The 19,396-nt window shown below is 39.6% G+C and overlaps 2 protein-coding genes across 9 annotated transcripts in view; one reads left to right on the top strand and one right to left on the bottom strand.

The window, feature by feature from the left end:
* Nucleotides 1-885: 885 nt before the first annotated feature.
* ABCB11 (ATP binding cassette subfamily B member 11) overlaps nucleotides 886-19,396 on the bottom strand; it is a 62,201-nt gene continuing 43,690 nt past the window's right edge. For 7 of the 8 annotated variants that reach the window (XM_010713701.3, XM_010713699.3, XM_010713705.3 and 4 more), the window contains 14 exons: nucleotides 18,678-18,848; nucleotides 17,828-18,029; nucleotides 17,033-17,111; nucleotides 15,992-16,124; nucleotides 13,974-14,135; nucleotides 10,707-10,811; nucleotides 10,447-10,608; nucleotides 8,356-8,559; nucleotides 6,317-6,558; nucleotides 6,047-6,203; nucleotides 4,937-5,134; nucleotides 3,980-4,186; nucleotides 3,053-3,199; nucleotides 886-2,399 (listed from right to left, as the gene is read on the bottom strand). In XM_010713701.3, the coding sequence (XP_010712003.1) occupies nucleotides 2,199-2,399; nucleotides 3,053-3,199; nucleotides 3,980-4,186; nucleotides 4,937-5,134; nucleotides 6,047-6,203; nucleotides 6,317-6,558; nucleotides 8,356-8,559; nucleotides 10,447-10,608; nucleotides 10,707-10,811; nucleotides 13,974-14,135; nucleotides 15,992-16,124; nucleotides 17,033-17,111; nucleotides 17,828-18,029; nucleotides 18,678-18,848 (2,370 nt within the window). In that variant the 3' untranslated portion in view covers nucleotides 886-2,198. The remainder of the gene's footprint in view (nucleotides 2,400-3,052; nucleotides 3,200-3,979; nucleotides 4,187-4,936; nucleotides 5,135-6,046; nucleotides 6,204-6,316; nucleotides 6,559-8,355; nucleotides 8,560-10,446; nucleotides 10,609-10,706; nucleotides 10,812-13,973; nucleotides 14,136-15,991; nucleotides 16,125-17,032; nucleotides 17,112-17,827; nucleotides 18,030-18,677; nucleotides 18,849-19,396) is intronic. The other variant, XM_010713704.3, reaches the window with a different exon arrangement.
* LOC100543781 (dehydrogenase/reductase SDR family member 9) overlaps nucleotides 5,144-19,396 on the top strand; it is a 50,250-nt gene continuing 35,997 nt past the window's right edge. Inside the window, exon 1 of the mRNA XM_031554209.1 lies at nucleotides 5,144-5,409. The gene's annotated coding sequence lies outside the window, so the exon portion shown is untranslated. The remainder of the gene's footprint in view (nucleotides 5,410-19,396) is intronic.

Genomic DNA, 19,396 nt, shown 5'->3' with positions numbered 1-19,396 from the left:
TAGCAGTTGTAAAGGCAAGTGATCCTCACTCCTCCTACAAACTAGCTCTCAAGCTGGCATTGCATCAGTTCACAATGCTTATTTTCACCAATATGCAGCTTTTCTCTTCCTCCCTCTCTTTCTTCCTGCCTCAAAATCCTTCCCTCTGCTCAGATGTATCACTCTGATTGCACTCTAGTCCCTTCACACAGGTACTAAAGGAATTTACAATCAACTGGTTTCAATAGCACACAGCTACAAAATGGCAGGAGGTGGCAGCCAAGAATGTGCAGGAGCAATGCAGCTTTTGTACGTGAGTGCCTTCTGTTAGCAAGTATGTCTGTATAATACATAACTCTCAATATATACTAGTCAACTAAAAATAGTTACCTTGCCGAGAAGAGCAGCTTAATTAGCAATTGTACCACCCAGCTGGGTCCACGCTGTTGAGCTGCAAGGAGATAGCAGGCTCCTCTGCAGGCAGAGGCTAGCATAGCTTCATTGGCCTTCTCAATAGTTCTGCACTGCAGAGCAGATCCTTGCTACAGACATTAGCTAAATACATTCAAATATTTGCTGTCTGCTGTGGATATTGAAGGGTAAGAGATGCTAAAGCACAAACCAGTAAGAAATGCCAGTCATTCTGTAGCTAGTTTCAGTGCTGAGCCCCCCCACCTAATTGCTGCTCTAAAACATAAAAAGGCTATGATAATTAAAACAGAAGGTTAATAATGAGCTTCCTTGTTCATTTTCAGTTAGTGACCAAAACACAAATTTCTTTGGGACAAATAGCACTTTAAAGTCAATTATGTGGTTTCACAAGATTCTGATGAAGGCATTCTGTAAGTGGAATTGCATAAATCTTGAAATTATTTTTGCTGCCTGGAATTAAGACATGGATCCTACTGAAGTTTTCAACCTTCCACCTTTATTTAAGTTTTAGCAGTTGTACTATTACATAGTTTTATAATATATAGTTTTATGGGGTGACTTGTTACAAAGTGGGGGAAATCTGCACACACATGAGCTGCAGATATCAGGATGTTGAGAATTACTTTTCCAGTTAATACTCTATCTTTCCAAATGAAGATTTAAATTTTAATACAGTAATTTGTCTCAGTATTCCCAATCACTACTCAGTAACATATTCCAGGAAAACATGCAGTAGTACTTATAAAAAAAACTTTTACAGAGTCTCTGGCAGAGGAAGATACTTCCTGATCTCTGTTGTTCTATTTCTTAGATCTGCTTAATACAAACAGCTAGTTAATTGGCTAAAATTTCTTATTTTTTTTCACCTTTACCGTTTCTGTAAAAAATAATTTCCAAAGGCATTGCTGTGCCTTCTGAAAAAAAAAACACACGTTATCTATCATTGTCTCAATAGAAGCGATTTAAATAACTGTGCCAATCAATTAACTGTAGGATTTTACACTGATTTATCTAAAGCATTTGTTGATATTCAAAATCTACTTGGCAGCTTCGATCAGAGCAGCGTGTCGGAGAACTGGGACTTACCAGGTTATATTCCTCATCTGAGTTATTTATTTCCTTACTGTTGTGAAGCTGCCTTCTTTGTGAACATCTACTTACTGGTTTTACTGGAAGGGTACTGCTGTGTCAAGCTGAGGACTCCATGTATTCGCTCTGTACCCAGGGGCAACCTGGCCTCTTCCAGCATCACAGCTGAAGTAGGCATGGAATGAAGTGGTGCAATGGGTCAAAGCTTTGTACCCAGGAGGAGGGTATCTATTATAATCCTCTGTAGAGCAGAACATCAGGAGGAATTTGAACCCTTCAGTAATACATTTGTGCTTGGGATTGTTTTTTTAATTCATACAGCTTACCTCAAGAAGTGGCTGTTTCCAGAACATCAGAATGGAGTCTTCCTTGACTGTTAATTAAGGGACGGATGGGACTGTGCAGTCTGACTGCAGGTGGTGGCAATTTCCCAGCTCACCAGTGAACATCTTCCTATTTTCAGGCTTTCTCTCCCTTTGCAGCTGGCTGAAAACTATTTCCCGAATGCATTAGCCTATGCTTAGTCCCCTCCATGTGCCTGATCAACTGCTTAAACAGAAAGCTACATAGATTTAAGGTACTGCATAACTCACCGTACTGTAGAGCACTTTCTAGCACAGAGGGGTACCAACATACACATACCTACTGCAAAGTACTTGTTCAGATAAACAGTCTTTGAAATGTAGTATCACAGTAATTCAGCTAATTGGGGCTCCAGTGGTAACAAGCTTATAGTATGCTCCTTTCATTGCCATTAGTTCATCATGATTGCCCCTTTCAATGATGATTCCTTGTGACATCACAGCAATGATGTCGGCATTCTCGATTGTGGACAGGCGGTGGGCAATGACGATGCAGGTGCGCCCTTCTCTGGCCTTATCCAGGGCTGCTTGCACAGTCTAAAAGCAACAAAGCAAGCATCAGAGTGAAAATGGGCAAATCAAATTGGGGCTCAGAGCTGGAGAGATCTGACTGCTTCAGACTAATTAACTATATTGTAGAATATTTGCACAAAAAAGGGAAAGATAAAAATACAGTAAGAATCAAACTAAGGAAAGTCTTTTTTTCAGCTGACATGCTCAGCTTGGATGTGCTTCTAAATTTCTACCATTTATCTAATATCTATGTGTGCCAAGCCAAGGAATTCATTGCCCAGCTCTCAGGCCCTGCACTGCTGTTTTTATTGGATATTCACACTCATCATCAGACACATCTGTTGTGGTTTAGTTTGTTTTTATGAAGCTGTATTTATGAAAGATTCCCACTGAATGCTGTGAAACCCAGGGAATTAGTATGCACAGTAGACAGAAAGTACTGCTTCTTAATGACAGTTTAAGAGTCTCTGTAGCTGACTATTGACTTTATAGCCATACTTCCTGGATCTTTCAAAAAGATCATTAAAATTGTAAGTTTTGTGAATTAAATTAATTTAATTTGTGAATTAGCAGTGGTGAATAATGCTGTGGTCATGTGATCTGGATGTGTGCTGGATGGCTCCGCAGATCAGAAGGCAGCATTAATTTTCCCTTATTTCTTATCATTGCAAACTTACCTTTTCACTTTCTGTGTCTAAGGCAGATGTAGCTTCATCCAATAATAAAATTTTAGGATCTCGTATGATGGCCCTCGCTATAGCAATCCGTTGTTTTTGCCCACGAGACAGCTGAGATCCTTGAGCACCAACATTAGTTTCATATTTCTGAAAAATATGCAAAAGGAAGATCTTTATCTAGCCATAAACAAACAAGTACACAAGCTGAAGGAGCAGCAGAAGGAGAGAGGCTGGAGTTCTGACCATTGCTGTCTCCTCCTTAAAGAATCTGGGAAGACAGAAATACTTCAAGAGCGATACAGATGTTTGGGGAGATATCTTTGAACCACTGTGATTTCACACTGATTTGTGTGAAGCAAAAAAAATCCCTGACCTAGATTTGGGAGAAGAGGCTAAAAGTGATTGTGGGGCTCACTGGACAAGAGCTTTGTTTGTGTGCATAAACAATATACATATCTTTCATGTTCTTATGATTTATGTCTGTATGATTTCAGTGCATTTAAATACCTCCTCAGTGCGCATAACCAGCCAGCTTCAAGTATTTTGACCGAGGTATTGTACCCTAATCACAGGGCAGCAGTACCACAGCCTGAGAACAAGATCTGTATTTCCTGACACTGTATAATGCTTTGACTGCTGAACTATACTTCCTCTTTTTTCTTGTCAATTGCTTTGAAAATCTTCCCTTTTCTCCTAATTTAGAACCATATTATTTTTAGTCTCAGAAATGTTTGCCTACTGTGTAAGAAAACAGAACACCTCACACCCAAGCTCTCGGAAACAAAGAGTGGTCTTTTTTCCTACCATTCTAGTTGTAAAAGAAAGACATAAAATATTCACTGCAGCAATTTTAACTGGTTTTGGTGCAACTCTCTACAATGACTAGCTGAACAATGTGTCCTGCAGCCAAGCCTCAGGTGTACTTACTTCAGGAAGTGACATGACAAAATCATGCAGCTGAGCCTTCTTGGCTGCTTCTATGACTTTTTCTGTTGTCGTGTCCTTGGTGTTACTGCCATACTTAATGTTGTCAGCAATGCTGCAGTCGAATAGCACGGGTTCCTGAGACACTACTCCAATTTTCGATCTGAGAAACTGTACATTTACTTTCTTGGTATCATGTCCATCTATTAACTACCAGGAAATAGGAGAAAACATAGACATAAACACGTCATTCCAAAATGATCTGCAAAGCCAGTTAGTTTATAGCATAAGTAAATGATTTGTTAATAAACTACAAGCAAGACTGACATGAGGTAATTTGAAGTATCTCTTACATTTGACCTCTTTATACATGACAAATATTTTCCATCTGTGTCTGTGATTCAGCCAAACTCTATACCATCTGCTTACTCTTAACTCCAACTGAACTTTGCCTCAGGTTAGGCACATGTTTTGTTGCCTTGCCAGGCTTAATGATCACCACCCTTATTTTTGTCACAGGATGAGATACTGGACTGGATGATTAAGTTTTTACAAGGAAGAGTTCTAAAAGCTAGATAATTATAATCTGCAAAGAAGCTGCATGTTGAAACTATATATTAGTTAGTGATGTTTCAGATTCCATTGCTTCAGCCAAGCTTGATTCTTGTATTCCCACAATATCAGCTACACATCGTATGATTCATACAGGAGCTACCAACGTAATTTCCTGAGGCCTTTATAATGCAGGAGGTTGCACCCAAGGTGAGTAGTGTTCTTATTTTGTCTCAGTACATCTGAGATGATACCCAGAGTTTGAAAAGTCCTCCTTTGAAAAGGAGCTGAAAACCCAAGCTGCATGTATAGAGACACACTGCTAGGTTCCACATTTGGACACAGTCAGAAGAGTCCATGTAGCATTGCTGAAGACAACAGTACACAAATCATGTTTTCTTTGCTTACCACACTTCCTTTCTCAGGATCATAGAAACGCTCCAGAAGCTGGACACTGGTGCTCTTACCACAGCCGCTGCTGCCAACAAATGCCAATGTCTGTCCAGGCTTAACAGCTACAGACAGTCCTTTCAGGACCTGAATATCAGGCCGTGAGGGGTATGTGAATTTACAGTTAAGAAATTCAATGCTCCCCTTAAAATCATCCTAGTGAAAAAATGAGAAACATTGCAATGATCTCAAGCTCAAAACTGAGTCATAAAGTAGAAAACAACTCCTCCTCAAGTTCATTTCTTGCATCTGTTATTTGAAATGTTATACTAGCGCTCGTGAAATTAGCGTAGAAAGAGGCATTATAAACTTACTGGCACAGCTGTTCTACAAGGTGAAGTCATTAGTCATTAAATTGAAGCTCTACTGACACATCCCTGCACTACACCAGCTAGAAGCAACAACTGAAAGTGGGATTACCTTGCCAACTGGTAAGTTATTTATTTTAACGCAGATAATGTATAAGTATAAATTTGGTGACTGTATAAAGATACTTGTGTGAAAAGTTTTTGTTTTTGTTTTAAATCTACTAAACTTTGCGATGTTAAAACAATATGTGAATTCTGGTCAATTTAATGTAATTGGGACAAATATTTCAAGAATTCCTTTAAAGTGAAAAAAAAGCTAAATGAAAAATACATATTTTTAATTTGCTAGGTCCGAGTTTTCCACTGACCAAAAGAAAACATTTTCATTTTCTCCCATTCAAAATTTTTTTTCCTTCTCATGAACACTCCCAACTTCTATATGAACAGAAAAAAAAAGCATTACAAGATGGCTGTAATAGCTATCAGAAAGCAAAAGCACGCTATTTGGTGAATCATTCAAATTACTGTTATTGCAATCCACAGGAATTTTACATAAATTCCTAATAGCTATGCTTTATGTTACCCTTGCTGCCTAGTACAGAGCTCACTGCTTCCAAAACATCAGATGTATCAAATATATGGATAGAAGAACCTTACTGTAAAGTAGTGATCCTCAGTGTTTTTTAAATTGTTACTGCAACTTCAGTGCTTATTTTGAGCTGAGTGACATCTCATACCACTCATCTATCTCCACACTTACCCATTTTTCTCCTTTTTTGCTGTAAACACTGATTTTAGGAAGCCGATCGATGAGTTGAAACAAACGTGCAGCAGATGTTTTGGCTTTGGCATAGTTTGGGGTGTAAGAAGAAGCTCTTCCCAAAGCAGTCCCACTGGTCACGATTGCAGAGATCACTCTGCAGGAAAAGTGGACATGGTTACTCTTGGTCAGCCATCAGGAAGCTGTGCACTGTGCCCAGACCAGCACCTCTGGAGAGGAGCCTGTGCCAGGCCCAATGCAGGCTCTTACCTGAACACAAAGCTGTAATGGAGTCCTTCAGTCTGAACCAGAAACCCTCCGTATCTATAAGAGACAGAGTTTGCTATGAACACTATACTCTGGGCGAAGCCAAAGCAGATTCCATAAACGTTTGCTTTTTTGATTGCAGCTCTGTACGGCATATCCAGGTTCTTCTCAAAAGCATCAATAAACTTTTTTTCTTTCCCTATCCCAGCCACTGTTCTGATGTTAGAGAGGGCTTCACTGGAAATCTGGAGGGAAAAAAAAAAAAAAAAAAGGCAATGCTTATCCCTGCTTATCTCAAGTAATTTTATTCGGAAATTGGTTTAACAATGCTGTCATTTGCCTGGAGTTCAGTAATAGTTTCATGGCATGACATTTCCTGTGTTTTCAGCACATGCATGTTTTTATCAAATAGAAAGAGATCTCAATATATAAACCATTACAAAGTATGCCATTCAATTTCAGGGTATTTATTCTGGACAAAATTAAGGGTCACATCTGTTGCATTATCACACAACTTGAAGCAGAAGATAATTAGTTATAATGCATTTGTCCAGATTGCTTTTCCATGTTTTACATGGCTGAAGAACAGTCACAGTGGAGGAACTTTTTATTTGGATGCAATGCTGGGAAATAAATTAGAAAATAGCACCAGATATAATCAGTCATTGCCAAAATTGCTGAAGCATTGAATGCCCTTTTCATCCCAGCCTCTGAGCTGTTCTATTGAATAAAAGCTTAAAGCTTGACTCAGTAGTAAAGTTTCTCTGTTTAAATCTCCAAATCAGTTCCAATATAACATTTTATTACTTTTTGTAATTAAGCCATTCTGAATGTGAAACACTGGTCCGACCATAATTCTTTGGCTTTCTAGAACTACTGATAGTTCTTAACAGCCCTCACCAGAGGACCACATGTGTACCCTGTGAGCATTTATTTATTTATTTATTTTAATTCTGGAATTCTAAGGGACACCCTGAGCTACCTGCAGAGCTGAACAGGGCAAGGGCCCCATCCATCCATTTGCTGCACAGATTATGGACAAGAGGAGGCTGAAGACACATCTCTGAGAGCTCAGATGGGTAGAGAGGTTCAGGTGGGGCAGAGTGGGAGTTAGGTTGGGTAAGACATTTGTTGGTCAGAATTGAATGGAGGAATGGGGAGGGTTGGCAGGAGTGAGAGATCTGTAAGAATCATTTCTAGATAGGATAAAGAATTGTCTGGGAGCTCTGTGGAAGGAGCTCTGAGGCTTTGGGAGAGCTTATAAAGCACATTTTTGATGCTAGAAATATGAGAGCCTAAAGAGTGGAGAGAAGGCTAATGTATTACTGAGAGAGCTAATATCTGACACTGTCTTCTTCATGTTGCCTGTCCTCTAAATCTGTTTTTCTGATACAGTTCAGTTTCTGCACTGTTAAAGTAGGGTAAATGTATTTAAGAAGGATCGGATTCTGGGCAATGTGCCAGAACTTACTGACTCAGAACTAAAGTCAAAGGAACATGTGTGTTTCAAGTCAAAAGAGCAGCCCACTGCTCTCTGTGGTTAGGAGTGAACTCTGTGAGAATATGATGTTCCTTTACCTTGCATACCCACCCTGTACTTGTCTGGTACATGAGCTGGGAGCCTCTCAGCCAGTGCGAAATTAAATAAACCTATTCTCAGCCTAGGAGATGGGGCAGTCCTCAGGGCCTTGCAGCTAACAGGGCGTGGGATGCTGCTAACTGATACTGGAGTCAGAGTAACAGGGAGGAAACCTTTAGCCGGAATCAGCAAATAGGCATTTACATAAAACCTGACAAAAGTGGAACAGACAAATGATAGAGCTGTGTCTGCCATCCAATAACATTTGAAAAGTCATGTACTGTAAGTGCTTTTGAGATTAGAGAGTTCCCAATGGTGTTTCAATAGTTTTACAAGCTGAAACATTGCAGCTTATTTGCAAAAAGTTGCCTGTTTCAATGCATTTGAATTACTGACAGTCTCAAATGTCTGGTTTTCAACTGCCCACAACTGCAAATATAAATTAGTTTTTCAATAATGTTACCTGTCCAGTAGCTTCCAGAGCTTTCTTGTCTTGAGCAGCAAATCCTGTCAACATTTTAGCTTGCACAGCTCCAGACAGGGCCAAAAACGGCAGGAAACACATTATGACTAAACTCAGTTTCCAGCTGAAGTAGAAAGCGATAATGATGGCCACCCCAATGTTGGTGAAGGAGTTGACAATCATTCCTATCTGCGATCCAGTTGCCTTCAAAGAAAAGAAAAGGAGATGGCTGACCTGTACTCCAATTGTAATTTCAATTATTTTTAAATAATTTTTCCCGTAAAAGCTTAGAAAATTTTGAATGATATTAAAATACTGTAAGGCATCACTGGCTGCTGTCTGCACTGGAATTTAGCCAGTTCAGACATATGGCCTCCTATAGATTGTACTAACAAGACTGCAAATCTCTAGCATTCTTCTCATCACCAGAGTTTCCAAAAAGAACTGAGAAAATGTTTTCTGATGACTGTGAGCAAGATAATGTATTGAAGTGAGTCCCCTTGGTTCCTTGGGGAATTGCTCATCTAAATACTCTTTTCAGTCCCCACCATTTATACATCTAGAATTAAATAATAAGCAGAACCTTTTGTAACTTAAATGTTAAACACAATGAAGTCTTAGCCGCGTTTAAATCACTAAGAAACATCTCTGAGGAAGGATGAGCTGCGGTTCTGCCTATGAAGTAAAATTTTAAAATTTGCTTTGACATATTGTTAGTGCATTCATCTTTGCCTTATGTACTTTAAGAACACAATTTTTTTGTAATGTGATTTATTTACTCAAAAGGTATTTTCTTTCAGAGTAATAAACAACAGCACTACATTGCAGCTAGGCTGCAATATATTAGAAAAAAATACTTATTTTATAACCTCGATCATTTTAACTAAATTCACGTGCAGGATGTGAATTTCCAGTTCATAATCCACTCCGGTTTCTACCTGGATTGTAGTGTCTCAGACCTGCCCACAGCAGAAGATCATCTCCCCGCCCCAAGAGCGTCCCTCTCACTCCTGGTTCTGTTGCAGACCCTCTCAGACCCCAGACACTTGCCTGCGTCTTCTTGCCCATCTGCAACAGGAACAATGGACTACACTCTGTGTCAGGTACTAGCGAGAGGCAGAGGACACTGCTAACCAGGTGTCTCCCTTTTCTCCCTTGGAGCTGTGGACTGGACAGCTTTGCCCCATTGCTCTACATGCGTTAGAACTTAAAGTTCTAACTTCTGCTGACACAGTTTTTGGGAACCTCTTCTCTCATTCATCTATAAATTCTTAGAACCTCCAGAAATAGTAGTTTTTAAAAACTAATCCATTATCTTCAGTCAAGATGAATCAGAACAATTACTTGTAATAGAAACAACTGTATGTTTCCTTCTTTTTTTTTCTGGAAAACCACTTGCTTTGGAACCAAATGAAACGGTTCACTTCTAACAAAGCATCCATTCAGTGAAGTATACTAATAGCTCAGCATAATTTAATCCTCATCTCCTAAGGAATGCAGCACGTGGGGTGAGTGGGTCCCTTTCCCAAATAAGAACTCACACTGAAACTGGCTGCCTGGATCCCTGGCTGGTGCACCAGCTAGTCCTGTCAACTGGTTCTTTATATGGGCTGTCGCTTTAAATCAAAGCGACAAGGAACAGCTTTGATACACCATGAACAGTATCATCCTGTAAACAAGATTGGTGAACCTTGTGACAGTACTAGCCTGACATGCTTTTGAAATAAACACATAAGCACTGTGGCAAAGAGCTAACTTCCCTTCAGAAGGAAAACAAAGAATTAAAGCTCCCTGATGCTAATTCCAGTTTCACTGATGGTTGATATTAGTTCAATTTATTTTTGTGTTCCTGTTCAGGTAATACAGACACCAATAGCGGTCAATGAACTGTGATCCTAATTATGCTTTCAGGTAAATACAGTGGTAATAGTTCCAAGTTCACAGTCTATGATAAACAGCAAAAGCTTATTTGACTGATCAAGGACTGGCCTACACTGACTTTGCTGTTCTCATGCTCGTTAATTTCTGTGATGATGTGTCAAAATAGGCCTTAAATCTGTGCTTATATTAAAAGAATTATGAAGGTCTTACCCCTTGGACCTGTGATGCATCTGTTGCAAGCCTCGTAGTCAGTGCCCCGGGGCTGTTCCTCCGGTCATCAAACCAGCCGATGTCTTGCCCTAGCATAGCCTGGAAACCAATTTTCCTTAACCGTCTCGTAAGCAGCTCACCAGACTTGGCAAAGTTGTATCCCTGGAGCACAAACAATAAATGAAAAGGATTGTACAGAAAGAGATACACACAGAAAATGGGATCAGAAACAAAATTTACTTACATTGCACTGTTATTACCTGTAAAAACTGTGTAAAAAATGAAACAATTCCAACCAAGACAAACAGCAGGCAGACACCATTGATCTGGATTTTTTGTTCTTCTTCATCAAGAATGGAGAAGGTCTTCAGGGGAAAAAAAAAAAAGGATAACATAACATTAGAAGAGCCTGTTTTTATAAGACCACCACCAAAGGAAGTTACAAGCTGAGCCCAAGGGAAAGGACCACATTCAGTCTTGTTGGCTCAAGGACAAGTTCTGGTGACCTAGGAACTTGCTCTGCTCTAAGTTCTGGCCAGGAGGAGTGGGGACAAAAAGAAGGCTTATTCTGCTGCCTTTGGGCAGACGTGTTCCTAGGAGGTGAAACATCTGTATGTTCATTGCTGTTTCCAAAACCGTTTGTTCATGACTCTACTGCTCCCCCAAGAATCACAGTTACCACACAGGTCTCTCCCTCACCCCTCAGAAATGCCAACTTCCATATTTCTCTAGGCTACACCTGGGTACAGAATATTGATTCTTTTACTCCTCTTAAACAAGTTTGTTACAATCTCTGTCTGCATATACTGATTACTTTCTGTCCATGTATAGTTATAATTAATCACACACACACCAAAGGTCAGTAACCAGAAGGGCAATAACATTAATGGCATAGAAACAAAGCAACTGCAGCAGCCTCCATACCTCCTGTTTAATCTGTGACAACTGCAACCTTATTGAGCCATACAAAGTACTCATAAGTAATTACACCTTAAGATGACTCCTTGCATAATACTAATCGATGCCATAATTGCTCCAGGCAGGCTTCAAGAGAAGCCCATGTCTTTTACTGAAGAAGTGTGGATACAAGCTATTTGCTCACTGATGACTACTTGAAGAAGAGCTTTAGAACTTAAAGCAGAGCCCCTCCATCCTCATCCACTCCAATCTCTGTTATATTTTCCTTCTATCTGTTGTTCTTTATATCTCATCTTTTCCAACAACTGCTGGTGTTACTGGCTGCTGCTGAAGCAGTGAAACACATCTAAGAAGCCATCTTTAGCAATTACTTTCCCTCACAGCAGTTGATATTCATGTCAGTTAACCTACCTGAACTGCTGAACTGCTTATGCTACTTGCAGGGATAAGCCACAGCTCATGGCTGTACTTCTCCACTAACGTTAAATTCATTCTAATTGGATTTCTCTCTTGCTATAAATTGCTTGATCTCTCACCTTCTCAGCCTATCATCTGTGAAGCTAGAAAAGCCATGCACTGACGTACATGCCTACGCTCACCCTAAACTGAGAGCGCTTAATTGTCCTACAATAAAGAAGCAACAGTGGTTGGAAAGAGATCTCTGTACTGCAAACAGTTCAAACATATTTCCAATTGAATTTCATTGGAAAATGATTAATTTCCCTTGGATAGTTTCACAATGAGAACCATAGAACAGTTGAGAAGAAACAACTGAGTAAAGAGTTCCCCAGGTAAGCTTCTGATTTGAACAGAACAACTAAAGAGATATATCCAGTATTATCCAGCTCTTCACTGACTTCTTAGGACTAATTTTTTTAGCACCTTCAAGGCAGACCTTGCTAAATTCACTCTTTCATTCTGTAGTTGTAGGGACTTTTCCCGTTGTTTCTCTAGTGTATTATTCCCACAGCATGAGCCCACATATCTGTCACAACATCACTGCAGACAGTCAAACAGTTTGGAAGACAGATGCCTGTTCCATCTGCCTGCCTTCCTTGGCAGCAGGCAGAAATTTCTTAAATTTATGAATAATAAAACACAGATATTGGACTTTGCTCATGTTGGCTATGGTTTGTTTTTTTTTTCTTGCAATCTCTTTCTTTTCATGAACTCAAGACATTCAAGAGAAAGAATTCATCCACAATAAAGGAATTCAGCATCCTGTAGGATGACTTCAAGTCTTGACCTCCCAGTGTTAGGAAAATCCAACTCTCAAAAGGAATCAAAAGACTGATTGCAGACTATGCAAAGCAGTGCTCCCCTGCTCTCTCGTGAACCTTAGTGGATCACCAGGGACAGGAACGTCTCCTGCTCTGCCCCTTCCTGGCAGGGGTAGACCTGCCAAACCAACAGCAAAAGGTCATCATTTTTTCCATAGACTGTTGGCATGTTAGGGGCATTTTCTTATCCCTTTTCTAATCAATAGCTCAGAAGCTGGAGGATTCATTGACTTCCTGCCTGCCTGAAAGGATTTAATCCTCTAGTCCCTAGGTGTGTCTCTACCCTTTGTATCATACATTCTTTGCACCCAAAGGTACCTAATGTGACCTAGATGAATAAGTGGGGATTACAACACAAGTTTTACCCTATCTCAGATTATTACCTAAACCCCAAAACTATATTAGTATTCCCATTTTCTTGCCAGTGAATGTGTCATTAGTTTACCCAGTAAGAGTTAGCATAAATCCTCCTGATTCTTGAAAGTTTAGGGCATTTACGTAGGCACCGGTTAGAGCAGTGCTGAATTTCCTCAGGTAGCCCTCCAGTTTCCAACTAACTTGACAAAGGTTTTCCCAAAAGAACTATTTTACAAAAGGAGCAAGCATCCTCTCTATTCCAACAAGTTTTTGAAAGAAAAGTCACAGTTGAACTCTTAAATAAAAGTTTCAAGTGAGACTGTAGATTGTGACGGCAATGCATCCCTTAGCAAATGACAAAGTTTAAAACACATTCCTGTTTCCTGCTTGTCTTTCAAACTTGTTGATGCAAGTCTGCTTTCTGCTGGCAGGTATGCAATCTGTTACAACAATCTACCTCTCTCTGGGAATTGTGCAGGGAAAACGCAGCAAAGAGCTGGATGTTCCAGAAATGAAATATGTGAAGAAAAATGTGAGGTATTTTTTGGGTTTGACCCAAGGCTTTCCTAAAAAGCCTGGCCAAGACTCCAGAATAAAATTCTGCATGGAGGGACCTCTGCATGTCTCCCTCCTCACTGTATGTGGATCTGAGGTATATCTTGTTTAATTTAAAATAAAATGCATATGTGCAGTAACCTGCTCCCAACAGTTTCTGGAAAGCAATCAAGACAGATGATGAAGCACACATGACAAACATTAATAAACCTGCCCCTTCAAGAGAAAGTCCAAATGATAGCAGAATGACAGTTACATATCTCTATGAAATAACTTTTCATAGATAAGTAGGCTAAATCCGTTTACTTGACAGGACCTAAAGATTTGCCCAAAATACGCCAGGTATTGTGCTGCAGGGTCCTACACTCCCTTCTGCTTAACCACTCTAATACACTTTCAGATGTCAGCTTAACATACCCCAAGAATCTGACTGAATAACAAAGCATAGAGTGGACTGAGCGCTCCATTCACAGCTGCTCCCAGAGATCCTATCACCATGTATGGCCATTCAGAAGCATTATACTTCAAAATCCTGGCAAATGGGACAGGTTTGACATCTTCCTCCTCCTCAACAGATTCCTGAAAAAAAGATTGGATTTATGAGATAAATGCATTATCCTGGTGATGCTCTCCGTATGGCAGTGAGGTACAATAATTAGCCTAGTCTGTTAAATGGCTGTCTCTAATACTCAAATAGCTGCTCTAGCATAATATGGGAAGGGGCAATGATGGGCCTTGGCTGCTGACTGGAGTTCTTTCGCAGGGCTAGATATGCCTTGTTCAGCTCAACTGATTCCAAATTAAGAGGTTAATTACAAGCAGACTTTCTGCTACTGAAACTCAGACTGTTCCCATTTTGCTGCTTTCAGAGGATGGATGATGCAATACTCAATATCAAAACTTAAGCTTTTTCCTCACAAGGGGCTTTTCATCTCTCCTGGAATGTTCTTAAATACTATTTTTAAGCATTATGGCTGAACACACTGATCAGGCTCTGCATCAAATTAATAGGTATGCAATATAACTAGAACAAAAGAGACCTCACACAGATATCTAGAGTCAAGTTTTATACATGCTAATTATGCCTCCCTTTTGTGAACCATCCTCAGGCTACAGACAGAATTCCCATAATTACTCCCAATAAGAGCAGAACATTCATCATCAAATTACAACTTACCCTGCAGTTTGATAATGCAGTTTTTCTGTAACACTCAGTGTGCTGAGCCCTGCTCATCTCTCTCAGTTCATACGGCTGGAAATGCCCAGACAAAACTGACCCTGTAAAGACCTATCTGCTGGAAATGGGCGAGGATGAATGAGTGGGAACATTCTGTTTTTCTCTTCCTTCTAAGCTAGTGCCAGAGTGACAGCACTGAAGCCCTCTATTTAGCCACAGAATAGGCCCAACAATAGCAATAACAGTGACAATAACTGCTGCTTTCTGCACTAAAAAACTGTAGCCCTGCAAATTGGTGCAGGGGGTTTCATAAGCACTTCAGAAACTCACTGTATGTATTCCTAAAGAACTGGTTCTATTCTACATAACTTTAATGCATGCCATCTTTATTTTCTATGCCACTTGATTGCACAAGGCACTGCCACTGAATGAATTCTGGGCAAGATTGCAATGAGGGTCTTTAAGAAGGCTGCGGGGTGACCTCATTGCAGCCTTTCAATACCTAAAGGGAGCCTACAGAGGGGAGGGGAATCAACTCTTTGAAAGGGTTGATAACTGCAGGACGAGGGGAAATAGTTTTAAGTTGAGGGAGGGGAGATTTAGGTTGGACGTCAGGGGGAAATTCTTTACAGAGGGATTGGTAAGGTGCTGGAACAGGCTGCCCAGAGAGGTTGTAGATGCCCTGTCCCTGGAAGTGTTCAAGGCCAGATTGGATGGGGCCCTGGGCAGCCTGGTCTAACGTTGAATGGGAAGGTTGATGGCCCTGCATGTAGCAGGGGAGTTGGAGATTTGTGATCCTCGAGGTCCTTTCCAACCCTGGCCATTCTGTGATTCTGTCTCTTTCGACTCACATGCTTCCAAATGATTTTGAGAGGAAAAGGAACTCACTACATTAAACAAGAAGCAGCAGCACTTCTATTGTTAAGTGGCTATTACACTTCACTGATAATATTTTGCTTTTTGCTTTTTCAAATAGGTCTTTTTCAACTTAATCTACAGCACATGTAACAATTTACAAGAGCTCCTAGTCTGCAAGAAATTTTATCTGGACCAATCAACATAAGGACCATCAAAATGCAGCCTAAAGGATACAGACAATAAGACCTGAAGCTGTGGCTTTGTTTAAGTGTAAGAAAGCATCAATCCAAAAAGTCATATCTGCCTGTAACAGAGGCACATATCTATAGGTTCTCATTACCAAGTAATATAAAAGATATCCCTTTTGGTTGCAATATAATAATGAAGTATTAGGCTTGACCTTTTTCGCTTGTTCATCATCTTCCTCATAAGACTTAAGATACACAGACTCTGCCTGATCTCCTACAATGGATAATGGAGGGTCAGGAACCACATTAGAGAGCTGAGATCTAGACCGTTGCCGAAGTGAAGCTCTGTGAAAGAGGACAAATATGGTCAGTTACTCACAGCTCAGTAACATGATACTTGCTTTAAAGCAAATGTAATTTTCATAACAACTACATCAGGATTCACTGACAACTTACGGGAATCACACTGACTTTTTTCTTATTTCATGCTGTCTCAACATTTGAGATAGTTTCATCTCAGTAGGAATAAATACTATTCAAAATCTTACTCTGCTCAGACACTGTCTATACGTGACCTTCCCTGTCCAAGATCACGCTATATCCTACTCTGTTTGCAAAAGCTGTTAAGACACCAAGTCATTTCACCATTATTACTATCAAGTAATACAGTCCAGAAACAATCCACCACTCCCTGATGAAACATGACCTTACAATGCAGGAGATGTATTCACTTAAATGTCTAACACAAGCTTGCCTGAAAGAAGTAATTAATATCTAGGTACAGGATAGTCTGGTTTGTAAAATGCTTTCATTTTTACCAAGAAAAAGCCATAATATAAATGTCCTCATATGTTGCATTGATTTTTCAAGTAATTACACAGCAAGTCATTTTTTCTTTCCTCAAGTGAACTGGCTGAAAGTGCATTAGGTAAAATAAATACATGGCTGCATGATTGTAATATTAAAAATGGAACATCGACACAGAAAGCCAAAACTGACAAGGGAAAGGTACTTTGTCTAGAAAGTGGAATAAAAAAAGTCTATTTATCCATGGACTTTCAATCATTAACAGATTACCCAAGCCCTTTCTTTCCAAGTTGACTTTGTCTTAGTAAAATGATTGCAGTCCTTCCATTCCTTATTAACCAACACGCAACCCAGCAAATAATTACTGCTATTGGGATTTTTGAATGGTGGGAAAAATATAGACAGATCTGAAAGCACACTGAGACTTAGTGACTTTTAAGACTCACCGCAAACTGGCACGATAGCTTCCTCTTCTGAATGACTGGACTTTCTCAAGATTTGGCTCAACCACTTTATTTTCTGCTGCTTTAGAATACAGTACATACAATTCTTCAGTTTGTGCTAAATTTGCATACAATCTAACTCCTATTTAATAACTGCAATCTCCAAATCGTAACTGAAATACTTTGTAGAAAGTGAGGAATATAATACAATGTTGATGCTCAACGTGTATATACTGTAAGTTTTATATTTGCAGTATACCTCATGAAGATAATTAAATATTGGGCTGCCTCACTTGAGTTGTGCCTCCTGAAGGCTGTTGCCCAATTTTGGTACTGCGATTGCTCTCTTCTTTTAAGAAAATCATCACCAAGATATGATATTTGCAAAATTAAAACAAGTCATTCTCTTAGACCTTCATTTCCAAAAGTTTTGATTCAAATTTGCTTCCAGTAAAATAAATAGAGTGATTTCAACATAGTCTGTAATTTTCTTGCATTTCAAATGTAGCATGTCTGGACTGTCAGCACAAAATCAAGATATAAAATGGCAGGGTATTGCAGGTCAGGATTACTGTTTCAGGGCAGATCTGTATCAGGAAGGTAATTCAGTAGATATGCCTTAAAAACTTTGGATAGAGCTATCAATGTATTACTTTGATGAATGCTAAATTTCAGCCAAAAAAATATCCAGGGAGAGTGGAAAAGCAACTAGACGCTATGAAAAAATAACAGTAATCTACATTCTCTGGGATTGTATATAGTTTTATATAGTTTTATAAGAGAAAGCAAGACACTTACATTCTGTTGCTGCACTATTAAGTGCTGCCTCTCCTTTGCTTTGCAAGGTCACCAACATGAAATAAACCCCTTTTCTCTTCAAGAGCTCTTCATGAGTTCCTCTCTCCACAGCCCTTCCATGCTCAAACCCAATGATGACATCAGCAGCTTTGACAGCAGACAAGCGGTGAGCTATTGAGATTGCTGTGCGGCCAAGGTGAGCCTGACAGGGAACAAAATCAGCTCCAGTGCCAGGAGAGCAAAGGGAAACCAATTGGAACCAATGCTATATAAACTAAAGTTTCTCCAAAGCGAAAGGAGTCTTTCAAGTGGTTTTATCTGACTCTGACTTGAATTCCATCCACAGTCCATGTATTACCCACAGAAAAGGAGAGAAACCCAGACATCTACGAAGTCCACAGCTTATAGTGGGTATCTGTGCTGCAAAAATTTAGTTGTAATCAGACAAGTGTTACACACAACAGAGAAAAGTGTCCTCCTTGACAGGGATATAGCTGGCAAAATTTTGAGAGTCCTTAGCATCTTATTACTTACTTTATGCCAAAACCCATATGGGGTTTATTGTTGGACTAAGAAAACATGGACCAGATCATAATTTACACTGAACAAGATGGAGCCTAGACAATCTCCCAGGACAAGCAGCTATCTCTGGACAATGGGAACTACTGATCCCTGCCAACGTCCCATTGTAACACGTCTTGTTAATAATGCAAAAATTCTAATGCTGCATATAAAAGCTATTATTAAAAGCTTTTCACTACATTGTCAAAATTCATCAGCATTGTCTGCAAAGTGCATTCAAAATAATTTCTGCTCTTATAGATATGATTTATGCTATAATATAGCAAACCTTTTGAAGTGCTTCCTGGACAATTGCTTCACTTTCATTATCAAGTGCTGAAGTAGCCATATCCAGTAGCAGGATTTTAGGGTTTCTCACAAGGGCTCGAGCAATAGCTATCCTCTGCTTTTGACCTCCGCTCATCTGACTTCCACCCTCTCCAACATGAGTATCAAATTGCTGGGAAAGGAAGAAAAAAAAATGCATAACAAAGTCTTCTATTAAGAATCAACATAAACATTGTCAGACTTGTCCTGAGAGAAAAATATAAAAATCTTTCAATTTTGAAACAGAAAAAAATCTCACTATTATATCAGACAAACACAAAATAACATTTTCCATAATGAATAATATTGTTTTGCCTGAACTGGGGTATCAACCCCCAAATGAAAGCATGTATTGATAAAAAAGTAAAATGTTCTGATTGGGCTCAGAACAACTAGATCAGCAAGAGCTGCAATGGAGAAGAAACAGCTGCCCACTCTCCATCAGATGACTCACTAACAAACTTGCCACAAAGCTGGACATGTCTGCTGATGGCATGTGACTCAAGAACACTGCATCTCTGATCATGATCATACGCTAATAGTACCAGGCTCAGCTAGAGAATTAGATGGACACACAGCCCAAGATCAAGAGAGCTGGTATAACTGTATAATCATGCATTATATTATATTTATTAACTTGGTGAAATCCATATAGTAAGACCTAATTAACTCTCATCAGAG

Source organism: Meleagris gallopavo, chromosome 7 (assembly GCF_000146605.3).
Source record: "Meleagris gallopavo isolate NT-WF06-2002-E0010 breed Aviagen turkey brand Nicholas breeding stock chromosome 7, Turkey_5.1, whole genome shotgun sequence".
NCBI lineage: Eukaryota > Metazoa > Chordata > Aves > Galliformes > Phasianidae > Meleagris > Meleagris gallopavo.
This window is presented reverse-complemented; position numbering and strand designations above follow the sequence as displayed.